This window comes from Hordeum vulgare, chromosome 6H, assembly GCF_904849725.1.
Source record: "Hordeum vulgare subsp. vulgare chromosome 6H, MorexV3_pseudomolecules_assembly, whole genome shotgun sequence".
NCBI lineage: Eukaryota > Viridiplantae > Streptophyta > Magnoliopsida > Poales > Poaceae > Hordeum > Hordeum vulgare.
Window position 1 is genome coordinate 18,093,312 of NC_058523.1, and position 13,370 is coordinate 18,106,681.

The window sequence follows — 13,370 nt, forward strand, 5'->3', positions numbered from 1 at the left end:
AAGGACCATCCCCTCCTTCTTGGGACCGACAAGATCAGCGGGTACTAAGACGTCCTCGACAAACCCGAACATCGACGAAGACGTGATCGACTACCGACGCCGAAGACCTGAGAACCACGACGCCGAGCGAACGACTACCGTCGACGAGACCGTGTACCACTACTTCAACTACCGGCGTGTGTACGACTACTTCCACGACGACCACGACGATCGTTGATCTCCTTCAACGGCCCGTTCCGCTCCGATATGCATGCTTCAAAGGTATACCGAGGGGACATGTCGTGTACCGTGTGCTAGTGATGTACGGATGTGTGTGTTGTACAAGTTGAATGCATGTATGCACCGTATGTATGCACCGTTTATTTGCCGTGGACGTCTTCTTCCTTTTCGTCGAGCCCTCGACACATGGGAACCCGAGATATGGGATCACCCCATATTTATTTACCATTCCCGCACGCGTTCCTATACGTTGGCATGATACCCCGCTGAGTTATCGGGATAGGAACGTTGCCGTGGCATCGTTTCCGATTTGCCGCCATGGTTTCCTCTCGCTTGCCGTGGTGACACATGTTTATTTCTTTTCTTGCCCGTGATGTTTGAACTCGCATGCATAATGCATTCATGGCATAACATATTGTGTTGCATGTCTCATGTGCCGTAGCTCCGATCTATGTTTCGCGTGATAACCGACTAGGACTTGTAGGATCATCGCTTCACCCTTGCCATGATAACCACAATGTAATATTGCCGTGATAATTAACGGGAGTGAATTAAATAATTAAACATGGAGTTTCGTCGATATGCAACCCGTTGCATATCGAGCTTCACTTAATGTGTAGAGTTTGCGTGAGATGAATTGCCATGCCACCCCTTGCATCAATGAACTGATCATGCATCATATTAGGGTATGCATCGTGTCTTGCTTTTGTTGTGGTGAATACTTGTGTTGATGTTTGTTTCCGGTTTGCCCGTCTCAATAGAGTTCCGCAAGCGTGTCGGAATGTGAGGACCCATTCGACTACGTTGGTTCGCTGACTTCATCGAGTTGTTCTTCTTCCAAGCGGGATCTCAGGCAAGATGATCATTTCCCCAGATACCATTACTATCATTGCCATGCTAGTTATCGCTTCTATCGTTTATGTCTCGTTGCCTACCACCTATTAAACATCAGCCTCTCAACAATGCCATGATTACCTTCAACCTGTTCGACCTAGCAAACCACTGATTGGCTATGTTACTGCTTGCTTAACCCTGTTGATAGCGTTGCTAGTTGCAGGTGCAGTTGCTACCATGTGAAAACATGGGTTCCTTGTTATATCACCATATATTAATGCTATTTAATTTAATGCACCTATATACTTGGTAAAAGGTGGAAGGCTCGGCCTTTCTAGCCTGGTGTTTTGTTCCACCTTTGCCCCCTTAGTTTCGGCTACCGGTGTTATGTTCCATAAACGAGCGCTCCTAACACGATCGGGGTTGTTATGGGGACCCCCTTGATAATTCGTTTTAGATTAAAGCTGGTCTCGCAAGGCCCAACTTTGGTACTACATTTGCCTAATAACTAATGAACTGCATAGGGAGTAATTAACCCGAGGATAATTTAATCAACCCCCGGGCCAGTGCTCCTCATGAGTGTTGGCCCCACCTGAGCGATGTCCGGCGCCCCTCTGGTCACCCGGAGGTTTAGCGATCCCGACGTCTAGCTCATCCGCCGTGTCCTGAGAACGAGGTACGCGACTCCTATCGGGATCGTCGACACATCGGGCGGCCTTGCTGGATTAGTTTTACCTTTGACGAGATATCTTGTGCATCGGGATTCCGGTGATGCTTTGGGTAATCTCAGAGTTGAGGTTTTCCACTAGGGAATCCGACGAGATCGCGAGCTTCGTGATTGAGGATTTCTATATGGCTTGTGGTAATTTGTGATGGACTAGTTGGAGCACCCCTGCAGGGTTAAATCTTTTCGGAAAGTCGTGCCCGCGGTTATGTGGCAACGTGGATACTTTGTTTAACACTGGTTCTAGATAACTTGAAGTTAACTTAATTAAAACTTGCCAACTGTGTGCGTAACCGTGACTGTCTCTTTCGTGAGTTCCTTCTCCGATCGAGGACACGGTGGGGTTATGTCTGACGTAGGTAGGTGTTCAGGATCATTCGTTTGATCATCAGTAGTTCACGTCCGTTATGCGTAGATCTTCCCTCTCTTATTTCTTGTACTCGTAAGTTTAGCCACCAAGTTTATGCTTAGCCCCTGTTGCAACCTCGCCACTCAACCATACCTCACCCATTAAGCTTTGCTAGTCTTGGTACCTTTGGAAATGAGATTGCTGAGTCCCCTGTGGCTCACAGATTACTACAACACCAGTTGCAGGTACAGGTAAAGGTTACTTGACGCGAGCGCATTGATTGTTCATTTGGAGTTGCTTCTTCTTCTTCTTCTTCATCGATCTAGGACGGGTTCCAGGCCGGCAGCCTGGGATAGCAAGGATGGACATCATTCTTCTTTTGTCGTTTGTTTTCGTCCGTAGTCGGACCCTGCTCTTACTCTTGATGAATATGTATTGTACTGATGTGACTCTGATGTAGCTTGTGGCGAGTGTAAGCCAACTCTTTATATATCTCTTCTTTTCACTACATGTACTTGTAACGATATCCATTCTTGCGACACGACGAGATGCGCTTCTATCCCTGACGAGGCCCTCGTGCCAAATTGAGGATAGGGTCGCATCTTGGGCGTGACAATAATCTCCAACCTCGTGTAGTTGTATGTTAACATAAGTGCCGGGATTCCTATCCTTCAGTATGTCAAGGAGACGGACAACATTATATGAGTCGAAGAACGTCCCAAACCTTTCCTCCATAGCCTTCTGCTTAGCCCTCCAAGCCTTCCCATATGGAATGTCATAATTCCATCTGACTTTCACTACTTTCTGGATATGTTTTGCTTCCATATCTTTCTTCTCAACTTTCTCAGTATACATGAGTTGCGCCATGAGAGTTGAACTCAGGTTTGGATGACGAACCAACAGATTTTTCCTCACACAATTATGTGGGACCACATTGGTGACAACCCATTGGATGTTATACTTCGGCACGTGCCCGTGCATCTTCACAGGACAAGCTGTTTCAACACAATTCACGGTATATTTTGTTGGAGTCGATATGTGTGTCCGGAAAACCCTCTGCGTAGACATAGCCCACCTTATCACCGCATACTTCAATTTTTCTTTGTCTCAAACATAGCGCGGATCTGGACTTGGTTCAGATTATATTGCCATGGAGTCTCATGGCCATCATTGACAGTAATGTCATCGGGCATGTTCTTATCCCATCCGAAAGGAATCGGTACATCCACTTCATCCTTGGAATTTTCAGAATCCAGATCCTTCGCAAACCCATCCTCATTCTCTTCCTCCATCACCCTCTGCATCTCATCGCCTTCCTCATCCCCATCAGCAACACCAGAGCCAGCTAATAGTATCGACTGATTACTCTGCCCAGTCTCATTGTGTGGCACATCATTTGACTCTTTCTCGGCTTGGCTAGCATCCACATCCGATGGCTGTGACCCGGATACATGACTACTCTGTCCTAGTTCATACCCCACGTTGACTTGTACGAAATTCTCCTCCTTCGCCACTGGTTGCACTAGGACATATGGGTGGATTCTTCGGTCTCTGGAACGACTTAACATGGATAACCCATGCTGGCTTCTATCTATCGGCATCAACTCTCACTTGACATTTTTACAGGATTTGGTCCACAATGCATGAATACTGACGGAACAGACTTCAGGATCCAGCCCAAAACTAGTAGTCAACCAGTGCTTCAACTACCTAATGTCCAGTCTGTCCGGGTCTGAAAGTGTCAGCATGCCTTTCTTAAACTCGCTAAGATCAACCCCCAACTCATTATACAGAACATTACCAGGGCCGTAATAAATAGTCAAATTTACAGATTCAGACATTTTCACCTGCCAAACATTGCGAGCTTGTCATTATTCGCAACGAACAAATTTATACAAAAATAAACCTACGTTCACTAAATAAACCAACACTAAAAAGAACGTACAGTAAAAATCGGTATACCTTCCACGCGTGTGTCCCCTTCTTCTTCCTCTCCACCTTCTTCTTCCTCTGCACAACACCACCTCCTCACCTCACCATCCACAGCTCCACCATCCAAAACTACCGCATCACACAAAATGAGACCGTAGGCCGGTGAAAAAATGGGTAGGATCTATTGATTCCGTTGATTGAATAGGAAAATGGGCTGAGGATGGAGGAGATCGGAGGGGGCAAAATGAGGGAAGAAAAACGAGAGAGAAGAGGAACAAGCAAATGAGGAGGAACATGGGGTCGGCAAGGGCTATCCAGGGGCTCTTCGGCCTCCTGAAGGCCGACGACCCCTCTTTGGCCACCCCCAGGCCGACAGGTGGCACTTCGGCCACGTGTAGGCCGACAGGCCCCCATCGGCCACCCAGAGGCCGACAGGTCCCCCATCGGCTACCCACAGGCTGACGGGGTGCTACTTTTGGCATTTTTAAAAACGCATACATGCTTTTTGAATTTATTACAAATTCCGTACTAGTTTTGAAAAAATATCTAGATAAGCATCAGCCTTGGCCTGGACAGAATCTGCTCACACTTATCGACATGGTCCGGCCCATGGGCGTGACACGCTGGACGTTACGTGTGAAAAGAATGGGCCTTATATGGGCTCATTCCGCTCCTAGCCTAAAAATGGAAAAGTCCATTGGGTGTTGTTGCTTCTGCCGATACGACTCCATAAATGGGCACAACGTCAGTAAAGAGCACAATGTCACCTGCATTACTGCATAAATGGGCTAACCCACCGTTCTGAAGGATCACCGGCTCCCTAGCACACATTGTTTTTTATTAATTGCATTTGTATTTCTAAATTTTAAACAAACTTTGTTTAAAATTTACAAATGCTTAGCAAACGTTTTAAAAAGAGAAATTTTTGGTTTTGCCACTCTAGTTTTTGTCAATTTTCCTTATGGCACTATAATTTTTGACATTTCACATTTGCCACTCTTAGGCCTTAGCTTTTGGCAATTATCACAACTGTCATTTTATGGCAAAAGCAAAATAATTTTATTTCACTTTTTCCACTCTTACCTTTTGACAATGTATCACAATTGCCACTTTGGAAATTTGGCAATTGCCATAATCGTCAAAAACTAAGAGTGGCAAAAGTGAAATTTCAAAATCTAGAGTGGCATAAGTAAAATTAGCGAAAGGTAGAGTGACAAAAACAAAATTTCCCCTTTTTCAAATGCTAAGCGGTGTTGAAAAAATGTTTGCGCAGCCTTTAAAATGTGTCAATAGAAATAAAAATGTCCATGACAAATAAATTTTTTCTGGGTTATCAAAAATGTAAGTCAATTTTTTGAAATGTGTACAAATTTTGAAAACAATGTTTGCCTAATGAGAAAAAAATGTTTCACACAATTTAAAAGTTGTGCGTATCATTTAAAAAAACGTTTCGCATGTTTCCAAAATATGTATGGTGGCATTTGTAGAAAATCTTTATAGAATATTTTTTGCATGGTGTAAAATGTATTTAAACATTTTAAAAAATGTACGTGACATTTTAAAGGAATATTCTGGCATTTCTGAAAAAAAATTGTAACATTGTTAAAATATTGAATGCATGAAAATATTCGCGCGGTTTAACATTAATGTTTTGTGGCATTAAACAAAATGTTGAACTTGCATTAAAAAATGTTTAACATATATTTATATATAAGTTAAAAATATGTATGTGGAAAAGTTCAGTGTGTATAATACAATATTCTGCATGTTTGTGAGAAATGCGCAATGTAGTTTGAAAAAATAAAAGTAGAAAACAAGCACAGGAAGAATAGAGCCAAATAAAAACGAAGACACCCGAAGAATGTGACGACGTAAAGCAGAAGAAAATAGTGATCCTAAAGCTGAAGGAACCCGATGAAGAAATGTAAGTAACCAGTCAAAAAACGAACCGAAAGATACAAAGGGAGAATCGAAGGTGTATTACATCCGTTACTGGGACTGGGACTGGGCTGCTTGCTGTAGGCGAGCCGGAGCTACATCTCGCGCAGTAGCCGAGATACTCCATTAAAAACAATCCACCGGCTGCCTGCTGCTTCTGCTGGGACGACTCCAAGCAAGAAAAAACCAAATCCTCTCACGCCCTCCCGCTCCCACAAGCGGCGCCCGGCGGGACGGACGTGGGGTTGGCGGCGGCGCAGTGCACTGTGGCCGTACGCGCTCGCCAGGTCGAGCTTACAAGGCCGTCGGAGGCAGCTGGGGAGGCCGAGGGAGGACGACCCCTCCAGGCTGCACTCAAGGTGTTCGTCGGATTGCCTCGCCGGCTCAGGCGGCCGGCCGCGCGGTGCTTCCTTCGTGCCACGTGCCCTGTAGCAAGGGCGGTCGCAGCGCCAAGCAAGGGGAGGGCGGAAGAGAAGAGGAGAGAGTGCTTCGCCGGCCATGTCATCTCTGGCGAGCTGGCCGCCGCTCTCCGCGCTGCCCGGCGGCATTTCCCTGGCACCGGCATTCGTCAAGTCCGACGGCGCCGAGTTCCTTCACAGCAGCAGCAGCTTTGGTCGTCGGCCTACTGCTCGGGTCTCTTGCGCTGGGTCATCCAGCACAAGTCCCGCCAAGGAATCGGCGTACGGTAAGCAGCTGGCGTACGAGGAGGCCGCAGCTGCAGACAAGGAAGAGGGTGGTTCAGAATGGAGCAAAGATGAGATCGAGGCCATCTCGGCGCTGTTTTCCCGGCCGATGCGCCGGAAGCCGGTGAAGCCGCCGAACCCGGCGACACGGCGGCCTCTCCCGCTGCCGCTGCCTCACAAGACGAGGCCGCCCGTCACTCCGGTGCCGACGCAGCACATCCGGCTGGCCTCGCGCTCCTCGTTCAGCGACAAGGTGCGCAAGAACCCCGATGTCCTCGTCGGGATCGCCAGGGAGATCGCTGCGCTCCCGCCGGAGTCCGGTGTGTGCAAAGTGCTGGACCGTTGGGTCCACTTCCTCCGGAAAGGCTCCCTGTCCATGACCATCCGGGAGCTCGGGCACATGGGACTTCCCGAGAGGGCGCTCCAGACGTTGTGTTGGGCGCAGGGTCAGAAGGCCGTGCTGCTGTTCCCTGATGACAGGATCCTCGCTTCGACAATCGAGGTCTTGGCGCGCTTCGACGAGCTGAAGATGGAGTCTGCGCTTGAGGAGTGCGTCCCCTCCGCGAGCCGCGCCGTCCTTGAAGCCATGACGAGGGGGTTCATCAGGGCAGGCAAAGTAGGCCTGGCACGCAAGCTCCTTGAACTTGCCAAGATGAACAAGAGGACACTGCACCCTAGCATCTACGCGAAGCTGATTCTGGAGGTTGCCCGGACACCTGAAGGCTATGGGCTCGCTGCTGCACTGCTCGATGAGCTCGGCGAGAGGCTAGACTTTGACCTGCGACCGCAGGACTGCACAGCTGTCATGAAGGTCTGCATAAAGCTCAGGCGGTACGCAGCCGTGGAGAGTCTGTTCAGCTGGTTCAGAGGGTCTGGCGGGAACCCAAATGTTGTGATGTACACTACAGTGATCCACAGCCGCTCCCGTGATGGGAGGCACCGAGAGGCGCTGGCCCTCGTTTGGGAAATGGAACAGGCAAACTGTCTTCTTGACCTGCCGGCGTACCGGGTCATCGTGAAGCTGTGTGTGGCATTGGGTGATCCAGAAAGGGCTTTTCGGTACCTGACGAGGTTGAAGGAGGCTGGATTCGTTCCGACCAGTGACATATACTGTAATTTGATTGAAGGCTATGCCGCAGCGGGGAGGATGGCCAGGTGCCGGCAGCTGATCAGGGAGGCTGAGTCAATCGGCGTGTTGCTGGATAAGAGGCTGATTTCAAGCTTGTCTGAGATGGGTCATAGACGTCCTTGAACCACTGGAAGTAAAAGTATGTGCTTGTGTAATTATCTAGAGGAGGTAAGACGAGTGGGTTTCTTTTATGTGTTCTTTTCTTAGCTGTTCCATGCTACACGGGTGTATTTGTGATGCTTCATACCGAAATCTGTTGTCCTGAATCGCTTTAACCTGTAAGATTGTGGATAGTTTAAATTGCTAGCAGTTCCAAATATTTCTTTCTTTCTCTGAACAGTTTGTTAACGAATCCATGTACATTGTGTTTGTTGATATCAGGACTAATCTAAACAGATAACTTGGCGTATTCTGAGTTTAGTGAGGTCCATATTAAGGGGCTTCTTGGAAATTGACAAGGAGTCACATGTTTGATCATATTTTATCCTTCTTAAATGAGCTGAATTGTTCTCTGCATACAAGGGCACACTCATGTAATAGGCTTAATTCACATTACTGGCTAACCATATTTTACAAATTTTATAACAGTGCAGACTCTATGTGTCATCGTGAAATTTTTATGCGTGGGTCTATGCAGAGCAAATGATATCCTCCTCCCTGTATATATTTTCTATTTGAATGACTCTCAGTTTTGTTCTTGATTTGATGGTACTGGTGCTAGCTAACTGTTAAGATATTGTTACATCGTTGTTACAACTACCAAGCTTGATTATGATCCAGTTGATGATCACCACGATGCTTCATCAGCTACTCAATCGTCGACGCCTCTACCTCGGTACTATTTTTGAATCGTCTAAGTTTTGTCCTCAGAATTTTTAGACAATGTCTGTTTTTTTCTCAGGAAAGGTCTATGATATTGGTAAATGGGGTTTACAAAACTGATGTAGTTAATATTTTGTTGCTCTTTTAAAATCTGATGGTACATTTTTGCCATCTGAACAGAAAGTTGATAAAAGAAAATTTGACTGGGAAACTGTTAAGCTTGGTAGTGCACTTACAAGACCATAAGGGACTTAATCATGGGCAAGGAACTGAAAGTAGACTTTTTTGGAAGAGCAGTGATATGATTTCCCCAAGAGCAGCTCCCATTATCGTCTTCTGCTGTGTTGGTCTGAATGTTCTGAAGAATACGTCTGAAGATAAGGAAATCATCTAAGGAGCAGCAGCTGGAACGGATCCTGGGGGTCATCAAGTTCTATATAGCGCCTTCTTGACAGTTACTGAGTCATTCATAGCAGCAGAGTGATGTATTGGGAGGAGCTGCTTAAGGTAAGAGAGGTCAACCCATTCCAGTTGTCTAGTCCAGCCATGGATGGTCTTCCTCTGATGGAAGAAGTGGCAAAGTTAATGAATTTGTCTTGCAGTTTGATCACATCTCTCCACCGCAAAAGTACCACACTTAGCGCATTCTTCCCGTCTTTGCAGCGGTATATCTCCTAGAAACATGGGGGAGAATTTTCGAGTAAGGACTTGCATCCATTCTTCTCAGATTTCATGCTTGACTGCTTGAGTATATAGATATACGTGCCACAAATACAGATTTGAGATTTTGATGTTACCACAAAAAGAGATATATTAGTGGAGGATATTAGTGTCATGTTCCTTAACGGGCGTGGAGAAAAAGTTAGAGCTTAGTAATCAGATAATAATGATGGTCAGAGAAGAGGAAGACGATTGGTTAGCATATACTCCCTCTGTACCATAATATTTGTTGTTGGGAGAACTAATCTAGTTCTCTTCTCCCCAACAACAAATATTTAGGAACAGAGGAAGTACATGTGTAGCTGCACATGTAGAACATAGCAGATAAGAATCTATGTACAATATAAGTCAGATTCAGGACTTTGTATGATAGCTAAAAAGCCACATATCTGATTTTTTTAGAGATTTGTTCAGGAATTGTTTTTTTGTCTGAACAAGACACATATCTGAAGATTTAGTATTGACTTACACCTTGGAGTCTACATCTGTTGTGGTGTTCCTCTGTTCTAAACGCCATGTTTGCATGTTTATTTGATCTAGGTGTATAGGTAAGTGCTAAACTGAACCGTGCTAATTTGATCATGTTTGCATATGCATATAGCCAAAAGTTTGAGTGACGGTTATGTTCCAGTTGCATTTATATTCAGATTTGATAGAAGAAATAAAGTTCCAGGAAAAAACAAGCTTTTAGTGTGTTCCTTGAAGTTATACACCTGAGCACCCCTACTGTTATGTTAGCATCAAAATTAGCATTATTCTTGGCATCTGGGCCGGGCCGGCAAAATTCAAGGCCCTGTGCCAAACTCTACATTGCGGCCTATTTCCTTAGAAAAATCTAACTATAATCAGTTTATCTACAACTCCTTTATGATATTGAATTAAATCTTCTAATTTTAATTTCCTTCTCATGTCTTGTAAATAGATTCATATTCTCTTGAGGACATAACTTGGATCTTGAAACACAACGTCTAGACCAATTAATATATAAGTATATAAATGATTATTTGATTATTTGATTGACAGAGGGCAGAATAAGAGCAAACTGAACCATGAAATTTTAGAATCAGAAAGTAGGCATAGGACCTCACTATCGTTCCTGGAGGGATATTTAGGCCTGCATCTTGATAGATAAATTAGTTCCTGTTTTTGTTTCTTCCAAGTTCATTGATCTGTTTATAAGCTGCGACGGAGCTGGCTAGCTGGTCTGACCATTTTGGTGTGCCTTGTCCAACTCGACCAACTCACGGTGCCTTGTCCAACTCACAGGTGCGATTATATATTAACCTACCGTAAAACATACTCTCTCCGCAAACTTCTATAAGACGTTTTAGGTCACTACGATCTAAAATGTACTCCCTCCGTCCGAAAATACTTGTCATATGAATGAATGTATCTTAATGTATTTTAGTTCTAGATACATTCATTTTATTAATTTGTGCGATAAATGATTCTGGATGGAGGGAGTAAAAGTTAACAGAGGAAGTACTATTTCCCTTGCTGCGTAAGCAAACCCGCTAGAAAATTTGTATTCCTGCGATTTACTTCGGGCCACAGGAAAATAGGTCACAGATGGAGAGAAAAAAAGTTCAGTTTCTAGTTTCTAGTGGTGCATTATTTTGTTTAGTCCTGAGCGCGAGATCTAAAGCTAGTCTCGAGTAGATGCGAAAATATATTTTACTTACACCCATATCCCATTGTTGCATGGTCCATGTGCACAGTCTCGGCAATCCCATCAGTGTGCTAGCAGCCACCATGACACCACGATCATCGTCCACCGCAGTTATGAAACACAATATGCTAAATATAGAGATTCATACTCATGATATACTAGTACTCAAATTTGCTTGGAACTTTCGTAATGGCATAATCATCAGATAAGGGATGCTAGAGGCATACAGATCTTACATAGACAAGTGCACAACTATATCCATGCTAATTTGTTGACGATGACTACTACATCAAGATGATGTACTCGTCGAGCTCGATAGCTTTGGCATGTGGTTCCGCATGTTCCTCGTCAATGACGTCCATGGAGGGTGCCTGCAGCTCTGAACTGAACAAACAAATAAATGAGGGGATCTGAGAGAGCCCATAGAGGCAAGTTCAAACACCACTTATGTATTTACCTCTTTATTTTCCCTCACTAGGAGTAGTAGAAGATTTCCACACATCCGTGACCTTGGCTAGTGTAAGAGTTGAAGAACCATGCATTGTCAGCGCATGCGTGGCCCTGTCTCTGAGCTCACCAACACGCCTCCTCATCGTCGTCGCTTCGTCGCCATCCATCACGCGTCGGATCACGCTCACAATCTCTTCCTTGCACACAAAGCCGGCGGCGTTAACGCGGGCCGCCACCCCTGCGTGGGCCTCCAGCATGGCGGCGTTCATCTTCTGCTCGGCGTAGAGCGGCCATGCCACCATCGGCACCCCGTTGAGGATGCTCTCCAGGCTCGAGTTCCACCCGCAGTGCGTCACGAAGCAGCCGACGGCGGCGTGCGCGAGGATCGCCGTCTGCGGTGCCCACGACAAGAGGACGAGCCCCGCCCCCGACGTCCTCTCGACGAAGCCCCTCGGCAGGAAGCCGAGCGGGTCGTCGTCGTCGTCTCCTCGTCGTCCGGTCCCGAAGAAGGCGCCGTCTGCCGTGTTCTCGTGTGGCCTCTTCGCCGCCCAGACGAACGGACGCCCCGTCGCCTCCAGCGCGAGCGCTAGCTCGGTCGTCTGCCGCCGCGTGAGCGTGCCGCCGCTCCCGAATGACAGGAACACCACGGAACCGCGTGGCTTCTGGTCCAGCCATGCGATGAGACGTGCGTGCTCCGGCTCCCGGTTCACGCCGAACGGCCGTGTCCAGACCAACGGCCCGACCGCGTGCACCGGCATGCCCTTCACGCAGTCCGTGCCGCCTTCGCCCACCGCCGGCTCTAGATCACGGAACGTGTTCACGAGGATCCCGTCGACCCTCGACGCGTCCTTGGCCAAGGACAGGAACCCGGCGTACGTCTCGCTGCTCCGGTCCGCGAGCAGGGACCCGGGAAGCTCGCGCGCGTGGATCGGCACGCAGCCCGGCAGCCGGATCGGCTCCGTCGCGTCCCGGTACTCCCCGACGAGCCCCGCGTCGAGCTCCGGGAGGTGCAGGAACAGGGACAGGAGCATCCACGGCGAGGTGAAGAACATGTAGCACGGCACGCCCAGCTCCGTCGCGACGTCGCGCGCCGGCACGCTGGCCATGTCCACCACCAATGCGGTGAGCGGCCCAGTCGAGGTTAATGACCGGGCGATGTCCCGGACGCGCGGGACAGCCGAGACGGCGGCGTGCAAGACGCGTTCCCGCACGGGGGTTGAGGGCGGCAGGGCGTCCGCCGGCGGCGCGGGCAGCACGACGAGGTCGACGCCGTCGGGCACGGACGAGGCCAGGGCGGCGTAGTGCTCGGAGGGAGCATCCATGGCCGCGGCGAAGAGGATCGTGGCGGCCAGGCCGTGGTCCGCGACGAGCCGGCGCGCCAGCTCGGCGAAAGGGATGAGGTGCCCCATGCACGGGCTGCACAGGAGCAGCACGTGTGGCCGCGCGCTCGCCGGCGACGGCTCCTGGTGACCTGACTCGCCTCCCATGGCTCCGTACGTGGTGATTCGCCGATGATCGAGCGGTCGGCGGCCAAGGAGAGTGTTTGTTGTGTTTTGGTTGTTGTTGCCACTCTCCGGGCTTGGGCTTGGAATGCAGTCTCATACGTAAGTTTTTGTAGTTGCCTCACTTGGCTGTATACGACGCTAGTATAAATTAGAGCATCTCTTCTATATGTAGTACTTATGTCGTATATATACGGGTACAAGCCAAATTTGGCATCTCGAGGAGGTAACTGTTAGTTTGCTAAGAGCACCTCGAGGAGGTAACCGTTATTCACAAGGAAAGTTTTCTATGGTTATTGTCAGCATCTCGAAATCACATGCCTCAACAACCAAGATTAGCAATAGGAGCATCTTCAATATATGATGCAAATTTGAACATTTAAAAATAGGTGTTGTATA

General features: G+C 47.7%; 2 protein-coding genes across 2 annotated transcripts; one reads left to right on the forward strand and one right to left on the reverse strand.

Annotated features, from left to right (window-relative positions):
* The first annotated feature begins 6,144 nt into the window (after nt 1-6,144).
* LOC123404533 (pentatricopeptide repeat-containing protein At2g01860) lies at nt 6,145-8,145 on the forward strand. Its single transcript, XM_045098457.1, has one exon. The coding sequence runs from the start codon at nt 6,495-6,497 to the stop codon at nt 7,929-7,931; it is 1,437 nt and encodes a 478-aa protein (XP_044954392.1). The 5' UTR covers nt 6,145-6,494; the 3' UTR covers nt 7,932-8,145.
* A 3,047-nt stretch (nt 8,146-11,192) lies between these two features.
* On the reverse strand, nt 11,193-13,155 carry LOC123404532 (hydroquinone glucosyltransferase-like). Its single transcript, XM_045098456.1, has 2 exons — nt 11,477-13,155; nt 11,193-11,398 (listed from the first exon to the last, which is right to left on the reverse strand). The coding sequence occupies exon 1, from the start codon at nt 12,954-12,956 to the stop codon at nt 11,481-11,483; it is 1,476 nt and encodes a 491-aa protein (XP_044954391.1). The 5' UTR covers nt 12,957-13,155; the 3' UTR covers nt 11,193-11,398; nt 11,477-11,480.
* Nucleotides 13,156-13,370: the final 215 nt, after the last annotated feature.

Excerpts from the sequence above, each read along its gene's own strand:
- LOC123404533 (XM_045098457.1), top strand. The coding sequence starts at position 6,495 with ATGTCATCTCTGGCGAGCTGGCCGCCGCTCTCCGCGCTGCCCGGCGGC.
- LOC123404532 (XM_045098456.1), bottom strand. The coding sequence starts at position 12,956 with ATGGGAGGCGAGTCAGGTCACCAGGAGCCGTCGCCGGCGAGCGCGCGG.